Source organism: Agelaius phoeniceus, chromosome 13, assembly GCF_051311805.1.
Source record: "Agelaius phoeniceus isolate bAgePho1 chromosome 13, bAgePho1.hap1, whole genome shotgun sequence".
NCBI lineage: Eukaryota > Metazoa > Chordata > Aves > Passeriformes > Icteridae > Agelaius > Agelaius phoeniceus.
Window position 1 is genome coordinate 8,275,787 of NC_135277.1, and position 16,754 is coordinate 8,292,540.

At 43.7% G+C, this 16,754-nt stretch overlaps 1 protein-coding gene across 6 annotated transcripts in view; it reads left to right on the forward strand.

The window, feature by feature from the left end:
- Nucleotides 1-1,198: 1,198 nt before the first annotated feature.
- Nucleotides 1,199-16,754, forward strand: part of ZFAND6 (zinc finger AN1-type containing 6) — a 36,507-nt gene continuing 20,951 nt past the window's right edge. The window contains exons 1-2 of one of the 6 annotated variants that reach the window (XM_054641826.2): nucleotides 1,199-1,364; nucleotides 4,045-4,135. Coding sequence is in view for 1 of the 6 variants with exons in the window: in XM_054641825.2 (XP_054497800.1) it covers nucleotides 8,271-8,272 (2 nt within the window). In the remaining 5 variants the exon portion in view is untranslated. Of the gene's footprint in view, nucleotides 1,365-1,675; nucleotides 1,827-4,044; nucleotides 4,136-8,098; nucleotides 8,273-8,325; nucleotides 8,591-16,754 lie in introns of those variants that run through there. The other 5 variants (XM_054641827.2, XM_054641828.2, XM_077185359.1 and 2 more) reach the window with 5 other exon arrangements.

The window sequence follows — 16,754 nt, forward strand, 5'->3', positions numbered from 1 at the left end:
TCTTCTGCTCATGCAACCTGGCATTTGGAAAACCTATTGCATCAGCAAAGACAGCCAAGACTGAATAATCTCGACCAAAATAGCTGTAAAGCTATGCTAGCACTTCCATGCTGGTTGCCCCAGCATTTTCTAGTGTTGATCCAAGCTCTGATATTCAAAACAAACAAACAAACAAACAAGGTGTTTTCTTCTCTTTTATTGCTTTTTCCAGGTTTATGGATCTACCTACTCAGCTCTCAACGTGGGTGATGGCAAGCTCCTAGCAATGAGAAGCCTCTGCTTGGATTTTATCTTTGCTGAAATCTTTATGTGTCCCCTTGCAATGCTTTCCTCTGCTCAAAAGAAGACCCCAAATTTTAACTCTCTTCAGAGTACCCCTAGGAAATCAATGATCCTGATGGGCCCATTCCAGCTCAGTATATTCTGTGATTTTATGAAATGGAAGTGTGTTTTACCCAGCCTCAGCTTATCTGGCTGCATGACTGCACACTTGTCCTTCCCTCCTCCAAAACTCTCTGCAAGCTCCACTCACCTCCTGGCAGCTACTCCAGCCCTGGCCTGCTCCTCTCCCCATCCACAGATAAAATTCTCCTTTTTTTTGGCTTGTTTCATGTCCCTGGAATCCTGTACTCCCCATCTGCTCCCATCAAGTCACTCATCATCCTTACATCTCACCTTTAAACCTCCCTGCATGGTATGGGCTGTGACAAGCAGGGAAAATGTATTAAAAAAAAAAAAAAGTAGCTATATCTATATATATCGGGTGTGAAGTGGAAATGGTGTCCATGTAAAGAAGCAGCAGCGGATTGTCTGAGAGCCCCACAAGGAGAGAAGAAAACACAAACAAGCAGGTGACATTATAGATAAGAAGAGACTCCAAGGGCACCGCAGGGCACAGAAGGCGATGGGCCTGTGAGGGACTGACCCCACACAGCGCCCCGAGCGCCCCACCAGGAAAGACCTTCCCCTTCACGAACCCAAAGGGCAGAGGGCGCATCTACGGATATTTTACAGAAAATGAATTTATTTGTAGGGCAGGAGTGCGGCCGCCGCCGCCCCAGCAGCCGCTGCCCGCTCGCCCTCCTGCCGCCGCGTTCGCCTCAGGTCACCCCTGCGGGCGGGGGAGCCGTGGGGCGGGCGCTGTCCCTTTAAATAGCATTCCGTGGTTCACGTCGCCGCCGTCGCCGTGTAATAATTACTCGCGGGCCGTGGCGCCGCCCCCCGCTCCCCGCGGCCTCCCTGCTTGGGCTCCGCCAATCAGCGCCCGCCCGCGTCACTCTGAGGGCAACGAAACACGGAGAAAGGGGAAAAAAAAGTTTGGTGAGGAGCGAGCGGGGCCGGCGGGCGCGGCGGGCCCGGCGCAGGTGAGGGAGCGCGGCGGGGCCGGGGCGGCCGGGCCGGGGCTGCGGCGGCGGTTCCGCACCGCGACGGGGCGGGGGGACTGCGGCCGCCCGCCCACCGGCCCCGGCGAGCGGCGGAGGGGCTGTGGAGAGGGTTCCATCTTCGTGCCCCCTACCCCCGCACGCAGCGGGCGAGGGGCTGCGGGGCGGCGGCGGGCGCGGGGCCCGCGGCTCTTTCTCTGCCTTTTTTGGTGGTTCCGTCCTGCTCTCCCCACCCCCGTTGGGCGGCTGCGTGCGCAGGAGCCATCCCGGGGCAGAGGTGTTTGTACTCGTGTCCTTGGGTGGAAGGGAGAGGCAGAGCCGGCCCTCCGCCAGCGCTGCGCCCGCCGGGCCCGGCCCCGCGCCCTCCGCACGGACCGCGGGGTTCCGGCTGCCCCGGCCGCCCCAGCGCTCCCCCTGCCCGGAGCGGGCCCCGCTGCCCCTCGGGTGAGCCCAGTGCGGCGGGTTTGGCTGCTGTGGGGACGGGGGTGCCTGGAAATCAACGTGCGCTTTGTGTTGTACCGCTCTTCTAGTTAGACTAAGGGTTAATTGTTTGCAAAGTCTGTCGTACTTTGGTGTTTTGCTTTATGAAAAGTTATTGTTGTTGTTTTGGTGTTCGCCCAGGGAGCCTGTGAGATTTAACCCAACTTGCCTCCTAGGCTTTGCCAAAAGCCTGGAGTGATAGATAAAGGGTGTGAACATCCACTCGTGTTTCCACAGGATGTTAGGATTGGGTAACCTTAGAAAAGAAAAAGGGCAGTCACCTTACTGCTAATAACAGCAGCAACAGCGAAGTACACAAGCTTTCACCATATGTGCTGGTGTAATGTGGAGGCATTCGGCAAAACCGTGGTGGTTACTTCACCCCCTGCATGGATTGACTTCAAGAGCACCGTTGTGTTCTGCAGTCCATTCCCGGGTGTTTGTCCAGGCTTGTCCTATAATAGGTGTCATTGCATAAGAGTTACAAAGAGCGTGCCGAGCTTCTTTCACTCTTCTAAGGTTCTGTGCTCACATCTTAACTGTGCCAAACTCTACACTGAAAAGAGAAGGGCACAGCTTGGTAAGCTGCCCTGTGAACTTCAGCGAAAGGAAAAAAAAAAGAAATCATTCTCTTCTTCCTCCTACTTACAAGAAAATGGTTTTGTTTGTCTTATGTAGTCTTAAATAATTTTTTTGCACAGAGTGCTAATCCTCTTCTGAGCTGTGATGATGGTAAGTCAACAATTGAGGAAGTAAATATGTCAGTTCATTCCTTTGTCTCTTTCCGGTCTCTCCTGTAACTTTTGCAGCTTTACTCTTTGAATTTTATCTGATTTGTTTTTGTAGTGCTGAGGTACCTATTCTTTATATCAACAAACTTTTAGAACAAGGGAACTGGCTTTTTTCTGATCTGTCTTGTATTTTTCAGGCCAAAATAAATGTATAATGGGAGGATTTTTCCTCCCATGGTTCCTTATGGTACTGAATGACAAAGTCTGACATGTTAGTGGCATAATTCCTTGAGTTTATTACTTTGCAGATAGAGAAGATATTCTTCACTAGTGAGAGAACTGTCTCCTGTATATATTCATAGAATACCTCTTAAAATGTTTGTCTTAAAAACCTGTGAATCATGTTAAATTTATTTTAATCTGTTACTATTTAACTTCTTGACTAATCATGAATTTATGGCAAAAATTAACAGAATTGTATATGACATAGTATACTTACAGGAGTGTGATTGAAGAATGTAAGTTTACATTTCAACTTCTTGTTACTTCGTGGTCTCAGATGGCACATTCAAAACCTTAGACAAATAGCTTGAAAGAGATAGTGGCAAGTTATCAGAGGGAGAGTAACATTAACACAAACTACTGAAAAGTTGCTATGGTTACAGATAAAGGTAATCCCTTCTTTCTGTGAAAGTGTGTCGTTTTGTAAGAGCTATATTAATCAGTCTGATTTCTGAGAAAATTGGAAGTATACAAACTTCTGGTTCCATTTTCTTGGCAGTTAATTGCTATGCAGCTTTTTTTTTTTTTTATGCTGAATGGGCTGTGACTAGTAGTCAAGATACATCATTTGACCTACAAAGATTATTATAGATTACACATAAATGCATTTGGACCATGCTGAATTCAATGGAAAATGTAGTATGCTTATTTTTGCTCCACCCAAGAGATACCTGATATCAAGGAAGTATCTTTTAAAATGTCTAGATCCTTTTTCAAAGACTTTGGCTTGAGCAAGTGATGTGGCCCTCTGTCACCAGAGACCTTGGCTGTGCAGCTGTACAAGATACAATTCTGTGTTCTGATTTAAAAAAAAAGAAAGAAAAAACATGCAACTAAATCACACACCCCCTCAAAAACCCCAACAGCCACCCCAAAGCAAACCTGTATGGCAGCTGCTGAGAAACTGGGACCTGTTAGGGGTATCCAGCTTTGTAGGCCAGGAGGCCACAGGGCAGGGACAAATGTTTCTGTTGAGGGCTTTTTGCCTATATAGAAAGAGCTTGGGTTTAACATGCTGAAACTTTAATAATATCTCAAGTCAGCTAAGCTTTGAGATAGCTGCTAAAACAATCCAGTGGGATGTGTCTGTCTGGTGTGTCTGTGCTGCTGTCCAGACAGCTCAGCAGAGCTCTCTGTATTTATCACATGCACCTCTTTGTTGTTTCCAGATCTGATTATTGCACTGCAGTAGTACGTCTGGGATTGAAAGCAGCAAGAGCAATCTCAGAAGTTCAAGATTACTGAAATCTCATCAGTCTGGTATGTTGTTCTCTTCAAACTCCTGGAATAGCAAGCAGAATTCTTTGTATGTGAGGGCCTCCTTAGTTACAGCTAAGGATAAGTTTCCTGCTAGGTTTCTAGGACCTTGGCTTTTCATCAGCAATTTCATTCTCGGGAAGTAATGTGCTACTAAGAACTATGAACTGTGTATTGTTGGGCTTCTGTAGAAGATTGTTTTTGGTAGTGGTGTTTGAAGCAGGACAATGAACCCAAGCTCTGGGGACCTTCAGTCAACATGCACTCTGAACTTGTTTTCATCTTGCTTATCCAGCTTGGAAATTCCAGGTACTTTTGCAAACTTTCAAAACTAAAACTAAAGTCAGGCTGGAAAGGAGTTACTGGTAGCAGACTTTGCAGAGACTGGTGTATTGGAGAATACATAATATGAAAAGGAATGTTTGTCTCTTCACATTGGGATTTTTTTTCCCACTGCCTTTATGTAGACATGGCACTCATGAAATAATGGGGTTTTTTAGGTTTGATAAAAAATTTTATAATGTTGTCTCAGAGTCACTTCTCAATTGCCAGAGTTCTGAAATTCCTATGCTAATGTACTTTTAAAATTGATATATTTTCAGAAATATGCAGCAAGTTTGGGAACTATTGTTTATAAATAGGGTTACAGCATCTGAGGGTGTGAAAGGCATGGGAAATTAAATATTACTTTGAAAGCTGTCTATAGTAATAAGAAAAGCTAAAAGTCTGAACTATAATAATAATAATAATAAATAAAAAATTCAGCACATGCTGTAGTGCAGACATCATTGACAACCAGAGGGTAAAGTCCTTTTCTCCAGTGCCAGTTCAGTGTGTGTATGCAGCTGATCAGTTTCTTTGCTACTTATTAACATGTACAGAATCCAGGAGGTGTAATGGATTTGGGACTGAAAACCAGGTGCAAAATAGTGAAGAAAGCTCTTGTGGTTCACACTGATCTGCTGGGACCTGGATTGAGTAACCGTCTCTTCATCTAATCCCTGAACAGCCATCACATGTGGCTTTTGATCACTACTATTCTTGTCTCTGTTTGAACTGGTGACTTACAGATGGAGGGCTCTGTTCCTGATCTCTTGAGCTGTCAAGTCTCCCAAACTTGCTGTCTTTTGTGTGTGTAAGATTACAGAACAAATGGCCTTTTAGCTGTCAAATGCTTTAGCTTTTACCATAGTCAAATGAGAGTCAGGTGCTCTGTTACTGTCCAAGTGCAAAGTTGGGTGGCAGAAAACTGATTTTTTTTTTTTTAACACTGGTGTGAAATCTTCCCTGCTTAGTGTTCTTGCAGCTGCTGTCTGTTGTTTTCCTTTTTTTCTGCACTGCTACAGATATTTTAATAGTAGTGAAGGCTTAACTTGAGCCTGAACCTTAAAATATGCTTGTGCTGTTTTTCCAGAATGTATGTGTGTTTAGAGGGAAAATAGATGGCTTCTTGCAGAAACTGAGGCTGAAAATTAGGCTTTTTTATCCAGTTTTACTGTTTCCTTCAGCATGGGATAATGACTTGAATAGCAATTTTTTAATGTATGGTTTCCCAACATTTAGATACAAATATGTTTACCTATGAATCAGAGACCTAAGGGTCAACCATGAATCGAGTTTGGAGACTCCACAGATGATGTGGGGATCTTCATTTTTATGAGGATAGCAAATTACTCTTGGGGCTTTCTTATTTAGGACAGTTATGGTGTGGGTATTTTTTGGTTTTAAATGAGGTAGGGTAAGAAAATCTGGGAGGCCAGTGCTGAGTTTGCTTTGCCATCCCCTTCTGCTCTGGGTAAGCCATACTCTTGCTCATCAGAGGCTTCTGCCAGCTCAGAGACTCAAGGCAGGTGGAAGGGGCTGATTAGCACCAGAGCTGGTTTCAGGAGCTGGCCAGACTGCAGGCCTGTGGGGGGAAGAGGTGGGGAGGAAAAGGGATGGAACATCTCCCCTGTAGTGATAAGAGCTGCTAGTTGCCTGTATGACAGAAACATGAGCTGAAGTGTGGGATGTTTGATGATAAAAATTATTTTTCATTGCCATTACAAGGTGGTGAGACTGCTGTGGTAGCAAACAGAGCTGGAGACTTTTGGAGTAGTATATTTTATTTGGGTTTTTTTCCCCCTCTTCTTTTAAAAGTATCCCAACAACAATGTTGACTATAGGGTTGTCATGTCTTCAAGCACTTGGCAGTTGGGTTGATATCATTTGTGACTTGTACTGCTGTTTCTATGGGCCTAAAGTTAATATGCTCTGAATTGAAGCTTTCCAAGGTTGGTTCCTGAGATACTTGAGGGCCACTTCATTGGTCTGTTTTGTTTGTGTGAGCTGTGTTCTTGGTTTTGATTGCTTAGATAAGGGTTGATCAAAAAAAGTGTCCTGCAAGTATGACCCCAGATCAGCTTCCAGCAGTGCTGGCTCTCACAGGGCACTGAATTCAGGTGCAAGGATTAAAGTCTGGTTCTTTCAGTTTATGTTTTTAGTATTGTGTATAAGTTATGTGAATATTGTTAATTCTGTTCTTGTAGTGTTTCATACATACTGACTTAAAACCAATTGCTGCTTTTCAGTTGTACTTGGATTTGTGGCATGATAGGTTGCTTTAAAATAGGTAACACAAAATGTGCAATTTCATTGTTTTAGCAGAAGTAAATGTCCTTCCTGAAGGTGTTTTTTTTGCTCTCTTTGGTGTATCACAGCTCAAGGGAGCACTTAGCTGTAAATATTTTCCTGGTGCTGTGTAGTATTTGCAGTAAAGCAGTGTGCTGGACTGCCTTGGACTTCATTAATCTGTATTAGGGAAGTTAAAACTTCCCTGTTTTGTGGTAATGGTAGTGGGTGAAGTAGGGAAGGCAGGCAGTTCCAGCACTGGGAAGGGTGACAAGAGCCAGAAACAAGTTTTTCCTCTCTGCCTTCGCACAGGACAAAAACAACCCCAATGTGCTTGTGCTGACAAGTGCTTTATCTTCCTCTGGCTTAGTATTTTTAGATATTTTACACCAAACACGTGAGAATATTTTATGTAAGGCAGCCTTGCTACCCTGATAAGTCTTGTGTAACTCTGATGATACTTGTGGGTGCAGGAGGGAACACTGACTGTGTTCTGGCTCTTCCCTGTGTTGCTTGTTAGGATGGGGCAAGGTTCGTCTCGAACCAGGTGTCCTATCTGCACTTGTGAAATATTTGTTAAGCCTTGTTTTGATTTTACTCATCTTTCCACTGGATACTTGTGTTTCCACAAAGGAGAAAGAACCACTTCTAATCAAAAAGTCAGGTTTCTATGTAGTCCCGAGAGGAAACTGTGCCATGAGAAACGCTGCTGTCATAACGTGACCAGGATCTTGCAAATTTGTTCAGTCAAGTGAAGCCTGAATAAGCACAAAAAGTTTCTGGCAGAAGCCGTGGTACCTTGTGGGATGGAGACAGTCACTTCCTGCGGAGCTCCTGCTGACTCATGCTTTAAATGGGTGGAAGTCTTTGGAACGGGCGACCCGATGTATTTTTAGCCGGGGTTACTAATTTATATCGTGTGCTCGGCCTCCCGGGGTAACTCCAGTCACCCTTAAAGCGCGGATGGGCTCCAAACCCACAGCTAATTTTATCCCAGAAGTGGAGCAGGCGGCAGTTGTGTAATTGCCGCGGCAGAAGCGTTCCCAGCCCGCCCGGGTGTTATCCTCTCTTCCAGCCCCGAGCCCCCGTTCGGGAGCGACGTGCCGGGAGGGGTGGGCGCCCCGCGGGCACCGGGGTCCGTCCCGGCCATCGTTGGCGGGGTGCGCCCGCCCGCGGCTCGGGTTTGTCACGGCGGCAGCGGGGCACGGTCCCTTTAAGAGCGCGCGCCCGGGGTGCCCGAGCCCGCCCAGCCTAACCTGCTAGCGAGGAAAAGTTCTTTACGTGACGGACAGGCCGCTCAGCCAATCAGCGAGCGCGGCCCGGCCGGCGGGGCGGGCCTCCGCCGCCTCGGCCAATAGGAGCGGGAAGGCGGGCCCCGTGCCCACGGTAGGTTGCGCCGAAGTGCAGCTCCAAGTGAAGTTAATCTGGGGTGAAGCGAACAGAAAATTGTGGAGATCGTGTTGGTAGGAATTTTGCCGTTCTAATCGCGTCGTGTGGCGTCGTTCCGCCCTCCGGGGCAGCGGAGTTCATGTGCGTGGGGCTTTCCTTCGTCGTTCCGCTCTCTAATGATGGCAGGATATTAACATTTATGCAGGGAAGCAGAACAAAAGGGCTCTTTAGACAGGAAATAAGGTGCTGAGAGACTCAAACTTGACCGAGTTTCTTTTGTCATCTCTCGGCTTGCACCGGGTGTTCTGGCGTGGAAGAATCGAGCGGTTCCACATTATCTTATGGAGAAATGTTAATTCTAAAATAGCGAGGATAATACTGCTGTTTTGGAGTTACACAATGTTACAGGAAGAGAGCTCGATTTTAACTCTAACTTCCCTGATTCTGATGAGATTGGAGGTAACTAATTATGACAGCTGCTGTGGGATTATTCAGTGATAGCATTTGCTCCAAGTCATTTGTCTTAAATTGTCCTTTGTTGTATCACTGAAGGCTGCTGTGCTGTTGTCTGTGTGTTTGTTCTTGATGAGAAGAATGTCTCGCAGGTCTTTAGCATTTAGAACAAAGATATGTAAAAACTATGTAAAACATGGCAATTTTTTCCTCAATTTTAATCAGTTTTGTAGGATGTCTGGGTCTGTAAGAGCTCTGATTGCAAACACAGGCAGGAAAAATGAAGTGTTACTGCTCTGTGGTGCAGCTATTACCCTTCCAGCTAAGGGGAGGGGGGAAAAAGGGGGGGAGGATTTTCTTTTTCCTTTGGAACTGGTCTGAATCTCTTTGGAAACCTGTATTGCCTAATGGTAGCAGGTGTTTTATTTAAGGGAAGATTATTTTCAGTTTCTGCACCAGTTATATCATATATGGTATTTTTAGTGCCACTTTGTGGATCTGAAAGGGCTTCAGGAACAGGAAAAGTATGAATTAGCATGGGATAGGGTGAGAGGGAGGAGAGCAGGAAGTGGCGAGGCAGGAAACGGGGGGGTTCTAATGAGAATGAAGACTTTCTTTTAATTGCCACCCTTTCTGTATTAGATGAGGCCACATACAGAACAAAGCTTTCAGACTGGGAAATCTATTTTCTTACTTCCCTGAGTACTTCCTGTTTTTATCAAATCACTTGGGTTGATACACAGCTGCTCCTGGGAAGTGGAAAGAAATACTCATGTCCCCAGTACTTGTTGAGTCTAAGAAGTTTGATGGGTTTTGTATGATTAGTCATGGTGATAGGAGAATGGATGTGAAAAATTGAGCAACAGTCTTTCAGATGACCGTGGAAAGCAATTGCTTAGACCTTTACTGAATGTAAACAAGTGTTGTTTTCAAAGTGTTCCTCATTCTTTCAGTTTTACATTGAGCCATTCTGTTTTCTCCCAAAATACTGGGTATAGATTGCTTTTTTTGTGTATATGTGTCAGTCTTGACACACTGGTGTCTTGCCATGGGCCAGTGGCTTATAGGTCTGAAATATTAATTTGCTCCTGCTGTCTTTATCTGTTTATGCCATTTTTAAATGCCCTGCATTGGATTTAAATCCTGAAAATACTATTTTAGAATAGGCAATGACTATATATGGTCTTTTAGTAGAGAGCTGGGGTAGGTTTCTTGTACTGGGTTTAAGATCAGGATACATAAGTGTTTAATACCTGGATATTAATTTCTTAACTTCCATGTGATGCTAGGCCTAAGACTAAGTGGCTGGATCAGGTGTATGAGGTGCAAGAAGAATACTAGAGTTAGCTGGTATTTTCTAAATACTTTCTCTAAACTGATGAGTATGTGTATTAGAATTACTAAAACTAAAGCAAGCCAACTAAAGTATTTGTGTTCTATTAAATATTACATTTAGCCAAAAACTGGTTTAATTTAGAACAAGATAAAAACTGAATACCTGAGGAACTTGGTTCCTGTTGCTTGATGACTGAGCAGCCATGTTTCTTGAGTCCCCTCTGGCCCCCAGCTTAGGGAAGATGTATTATCTGGGGCCACTTTGGCTGATTTATCCAACACAGGAGTGAAATGCTCAACTCTCTCGCCACATGTATACAGTTCTAATGCAGGCTGTTTGTAGAAAGCAAATCTGCCCTAAAGGATAAACATAGCACTTTGCTGGCACAGCTGCACAACTTCTGTATTCAGGCTACAGCAAATGTTTCTTGCCTGCATTCAAAGCCGTTGCTGGCAGGACCCGTGTTGTCCCCGCACGACGATTGGTTGTTCCAGCATTTCTTGTTCATAAAACCTTCTCCTGCACATGCTCCATCTGCACATCTTAAACACTGTGAATGTGTTGTGTGCTGTGGGATTTATGTGTCTGCTTCTGCTGCCAGGATGGAATATACATCTCTGATGTGAATAAGAGATTCTCAAAATCTACTGTAACCCTGTGTACAAAACACAGGACGAAATTTTATCTCCCCTCTTTGAGACAAAGGACATCTGTGCCTTACAGTCCCCCAGCTGCTGGTGGCACTGCCCAGTGTGAGGTGGGTGGCCCAGCATGAGCTGGGATGGTGACTCTGCTCTCTGGTTCTGTTCAATGCTGCTTGTGCAGGCTGTGTACCTGCCATGGGCTGATCTCTGTAAAATATCCCCCAGCCTTATGGAGGGCTGCTGTCCACCCTGAAACCAGGAATGTGGGCTCTGGGTCCCCCTGCCTGTCGGGCCCTCTCTGCCACACGTGTGGCCTCTGCACGCTCCCAGCAGAGTGGCTTCTGTGAGCACTGCAGGCACAGGCAGCCAGGCTGGCTCAAATTGTTCTGAACTCGTGGCTGGAGCCAGCCCAACTGGCTCTTTTCCCCTTCTCTTCCTCCCCCTGTTTCCCAAGTGGTTCAGGGATCATTTCTGCTAATTGCCCTGTGCCCAAGGCAGAAGGGAGGGGGGAGAAGAATAATGTCATCCTGGAATGTCAGTGATGCCCAAACAGGGACACCTGCCCTTGCTTTTACTGGGAAGTTTGGCCTCTAACTGGTTTTCTTGCAGTTTCTAGGAAAGGGGTGAGCTGAGGAGGTGTGATCAGCACAGGGCTGCTGTTGCAGGGCAGATTGGTGCCCAGGACCAGCCCTCTCCTGCAGATACAAGGGCTCCTCAGGAGAGATTGTGTGTCCTCCTGTGGTGTGGAGCTCGCTCTGGGTGGGGCAGATCATCTGCCCAGTGATGTTTACACTGTAATAAGGTTTTGTGAAAATAAGCATTTAATTGCACATGACCTACAAAGGAATAAGAATAGTTGGGATCTGTTCTTGGTTTAAACTCCATTTAATAGAGGCATGAAACATGTTTGGGATTTTTAAACCTGCTTTGTTTTGGTTTTTTTTTTTTTAACCTTTAGAAGTATCAGGAACATTAAGTTGTTCTTCCCTGTTCTTGTTGGATCTCTCAGATGTGTCATAAGCTTCTCAGCCCTTAATTGAAGGGGTGGGGTGATATATTTTTAACAGATCCCTTCTTCGAAGTGTGTTTATTGGGCTTTTGAGCTAAACAGAGATTAGCTAAAACAAAGCTTTGACAGTGCAAAAACTGTTTCTCCTCAATCATGTTGGGGTTTTTTGCTCATTCTCCAATTGTTGAAGGAAACTGAGGGTTTTTTCAATTTGAGAAGTAACTTTTTTGGCTATTAAATTATACATTAAGAGATAACTTGATCTAAATGGAGCAGAAGATGGATCAGGTTAGGATTTAACTCAGTTTAAGACAGTATTTTGAGTATTACTTAGACAAATGAACACACTCATTTGAGTATTTCCTAAAAATAGCTCCTTTCTAAGCCACAGTTTTATTAAACCCACAGTTCTTCCTTTAACTTAATGCCTCAGCAGTCTTGCAGGAGCTCAAGCTGCCTCTGTGCTGAAGACCACCCCTGCTCAGCTGTTCTGCCCTGCCAGGATGTATTTGTGTCACAGGACTCTAACCTTCAGGATATGGTATTTGTCAGTCTGAAACGTAGTAATCCTGTATCTGGAGAACTAAACTATAAACAGTGTGGCTGCCTTGGCAGGCCTGGCAGCCACCCCAGCAGTTTAGCTAGCCCAGGGTTTAAGTCAGCACTGCACCAGTGTGTCCTGTAGTTCATGATGCTAATGCATCTTTATCTATGTGAAGAATTAGGGAGACAAATATAAACTTAATAATCAAATTGGAGTGGGAGCTTGAGAAGTATTTCTGAGATGGAAGTGAGGTGTTTTGGGCTTGTTGAAACATTTTGCATTGCATGGGTTTTTTAAGCAAGGCCTGAAGTTTTCACCATTGGTTTGAACAATGCAGGAGTCCAGATGATTTTCATGTGTGTGCTGTGGAATATAATTGTGCTGATGAAAGCAAAATATTGCATGAGAAAGGCAGGTATTTTCCACTTAAGGTTTAAAATATATTTGCAGCAAGAGAACCACTGATGCTTCAGGCAAAAATGTAGCATTCTGTACCTAAATTGGACATATTAATGCATTTTATACAGAATGCTGTCTCTAATTTAGATTGCCACAAGAAAGCATTCAGGGAGTTGTTGATCATGCTGGTTTCAAGGATAGGGTGGCAGGGAAGATACAAGACTGCAAAGAAGGATAAAATTGTTTGTCTACTACCCCCTCTATGAATTTTGTATGAATTCAGCATGTTTTTCTAAAATCAGATACGATCAAGTCAGATACAAGCAATGCAATGTTGTCATGTACCAGAATGTTTTCTGTGCAACAGGATGACCTTGCATTGGAATCTGCATCATTACCAAGGTAGGGGCAAAAGAAGTGGTTGTGAGTGTTAAACTGAAAGGTTTGGAGCTCTCCTTGGCTCTCCTTGCCCAGCTCCTTCAGAATCAGGTAAGATGCTTATCAGGTAGCTTTAGTTGCTGATACCAGGGAGTTTTCTAAGTGAATTTCACCAGACTTCTCATGTTGGGATTATGCTATCCAAATATCATGCTAGTATGACATGCTGTTGGATGTTGGTGTCAAGTCCTTAAGTGATTTTGTAGATATTAATTAGAATTAGTTATCAAACAAATGATAACTAATTGTCCTTCAGGTGAAAGGTGACAAGAAAAGTATTTATTGTTTTATGATACCAAAATATTTCATTACTAATGTGCAAAGAAAGAGAAGAAAATTGTGGCAACATGGAAGGACTTTGCTGAAATGCTGTTTAGGGCAAAGACTTCAGAATGGCTCAGTAGAATTGTTTTGAGTACCAACATATTTTCATGGGGTTTGTTTAAAGTATCCTTGGAGAGGAGGAAGGCAGCATTAGTAACAATAGGTCAAGGTAAGTGTATTACTATTAGTTACATAACAAACAAATTATCAGTTGTGTGTGGCAAGCCATGCAGGGGCTAAGGCTAGTGCTGAGATAAAGGAGTGTTTGATTTGTAGAATGGTCTGGCAGCTGGGCATGTCTTTATTGCCTTCTTAATAAGTCCAGTCAAACTTGGTGCTTTGAGTGCTTTTAAAAGTGATTTTGAATTTCTGTGCATAGCAATGGAGTAATTGCTTTAATTTTTTTCTTCCAGTATAACAACAAAAAAATCTCATTTCACACTCTGGTCACTTGGTTGATTTTGTTGCCTTCCTGCATTTGCTTTTCTCTTACTTGGTGTCTGTGAAACTTTTGGCTCTAGCCTCTGGTCTCTTTCTGTGGGAATTAGCTTGTTATTCTGCAAAGTCACAATGTGACTGTGACCCATGGTCTTAAGTTTATACCTAGTCATTCTGTATATAAATAAATCCCTGATTAGTTGCTACCTACTTATCCTTCTGTCTTCAACCTCAGATCCCACACTACACAATCAGAATGCTTAGAATATTAGTCTTCTCTGAGTAATACCTCTGTCCTTGCTGCAGCTCTGACACCTTAATTTCTCAGACTGTCAAGGCCTGAAATGAAGAGTTTTTTGAAACTTTTTTGTATGGCCTGAAAGCTCAGCCTGGTGAACTTAAACAGGGTGGCATATGCAGTGTACAATGTGCAGTGTTGCTGGGTTTCCTTGAGCACCGTCAAGTTTTACAAGTTGGTTTTTGAAATGCAGGTTAATGGGTTAAAATTAATTTTTTTTTTTTTCATGTGAAGGATACAAATATTCTTCAATAATTGTGTGGGGATTTTTGCCCTCACAAAAGGGGTGTGAGACAAGGGGTTTCTGGGAGGCAGTGTGAGGGCACTGGGCTTTTCTCCAAGCCGTAGTGAGGACACTGTTCTTGTGGAACTGGTGTAGCTGAAGCCACTGTGCCTGTGACTGCATCCTTAGGCCAAGCTAAAGGGCCTGTTCTTGCTGATAACCCTCCTGTTTCTGACCCAGGACCATAATAAAAATGAAAATACTTTGTTCTTTTTTCCATTGTTTCCTGATAACAGCCCTGTTGCCCATAGTTTGTGAATGGGAGGGGAATGAGCATCATGATAGAAAGCCACGCGTTGTTGACAGTTGAAGCTCAATATCCTGTGAGCAGATTTTTTTCTCTACCCATTTTTATCCATTCTGAAGTGTGACACTGGCTTTAATATGCCAAGCAAAATACTTGGTGATCTGGCCTGTATTTTTCTATGTTTGTGTACTTTTCCTTTATATTGTGAACTTTTCTTTCTCTAGATAGTGCTGTTACTTTGCCATGTGTCAATCTGTTCTCTGGCAGAATACAATCACTATGGCAAGAGGATAAAAAGAGAAATCAGATCTACTTAAGGAGTTATTGTTCAAAATGCTTCTAAAAATGTAAATTTCTGTTTATGTGGCTTGAGGAAAAAGGGGAAATCCCAGGGCACTACTTAACAGCTTGGCCTTTTTGATTACAAGTCCCTCCTGTACAGCCATTTATGGCTTTATTTTTCCATGTAGAATTGTAGAAAAAAACTCTGTACAAAGGTAGCACAGTAATAAGTGGGGAGACAGTGGCACCCAGCCATGCTATTTTTAGGTGATTATGTTCTTAACTTGCTGATCTAAGTGTTCTGGACAGTGAGTGGGGGAGACATTGCACTAGAAATGTGTGCTCACATAGCGGAATCTTGTCTGGAAACAGAATGAATAGCAGACTTGGTTATCAGGAGGGCAGTTCAGAGAGTTGTAACTGGAGTATTTTGTAGGTAAAAACGATGCCCTAGTGATTAAAGCACAGTGTTTGCAATGCAGACTCTTACTCGAGAGCTGTCAGCTCTGGCTTTCTCCTCAGTTGAGAAACTGAAATATGTGCAGTCTGTTCTGTACGGGCTTAGGGAAGAAGTGTAAAAACCTATTTTCTGTGCCATGATGGCAGTGGGGGAAGAAATGCCAGTTGTCCTCAATCAAGTTGCTTCCAGTATTTTTTTAAGCTTCTCTTAAGCAGTGACCTCTCCTTCTTAGCAAGTGGTGTACTTCTGGAAACCTTCAGAAAGAAGAGTGTCTCATTGCAAATTTCTGATAATTCCCTAGCCCCTTATCTGTGAACTTGACACTTAGATAGTTAAAGCTGACACAAGGCAACTCTCACTAATTCACGCTCTAACCTCCTGGTGTTGTGGGCCTTTTTCCTTGTCTTAAGCTGTAAATGAGGCTATGCCTTAAATTTTAGTTCTGCTACCGACTTGGTAGGTTCACCTTCCTCCTGCAGTGCACTGTTAACTTTGAGTCCTCTGGCACAGACCTACAACCATAAACCAGATAGAAGAGCCAATCCAAGATTTTGGAGAATGAAGTCTTCAGGGAAGATCAGTTCCTGTCCCAGCAATGCTGTGACAGAGGTATCTAAAGCCCCAAATTACCTGTTTCATGAAACCATGACATTAGTTGAATATGAATAGACACTGAATGCATGTTTATAGATTGCAGTTGGGTGTTTACATGTTCCATTGTTTCAGGGAGTGTAAAGTGACAGCTGAGAGGAAACTAAGGAAAGATGCAAAACTTCAGAGACCAGTTGGTCTATTCCTATCTTCAGTGAAACTTGACAGTATATTAAAGTGATGGATAAATACCAGTTGTCCAACATGGCAGCTGCTGATCACCTGTGAAGTATTTTCCTATGCTTTGTGCAGGGTGATAAGTTTTAGTATGTAGACATCTACATAGTAGATGTAATTTGTTTGGGATCATGTAAGCTGGCTTCTCCAGTGATTGAAATAATAATTAAGGGATAAAAAAAGCAGCAAACACCCCCCCTTTCCAGAATAGCATTGAGGTTAAAACAAAGTAATACCTTTGAGTCCCTTGACTAAATTTAAGTGTATTGAAGGAGATGAGGAATGCAGCTCTGCCACAGGGAACACTGTACTTATACCTCTTCTGCTGAAAACTTGTCCTTACATACCCTCTTTCTTTGGTCAGGCTTTAGCTTTAGGTTGAGTTCCCCATCAAACCACAGTAGGGGTATTGTATAATTTTACACACTTAAATTAGATATAGTGCATAATTCTAAATAGAACTACACATCATGCATGATAATCACAGTGTTCTTGGAAGTTAAGCTGATTTCAAGATGCCCTAGCCAGAAATGATGACAGTTTTATTTATTAACGCATAGGAACCCCGATATTAGAGCAGGAGCTCCCTTAGCATTAGACCCACGTAGAATTTGTGGCATTATAAGCTAATTAAAATTCT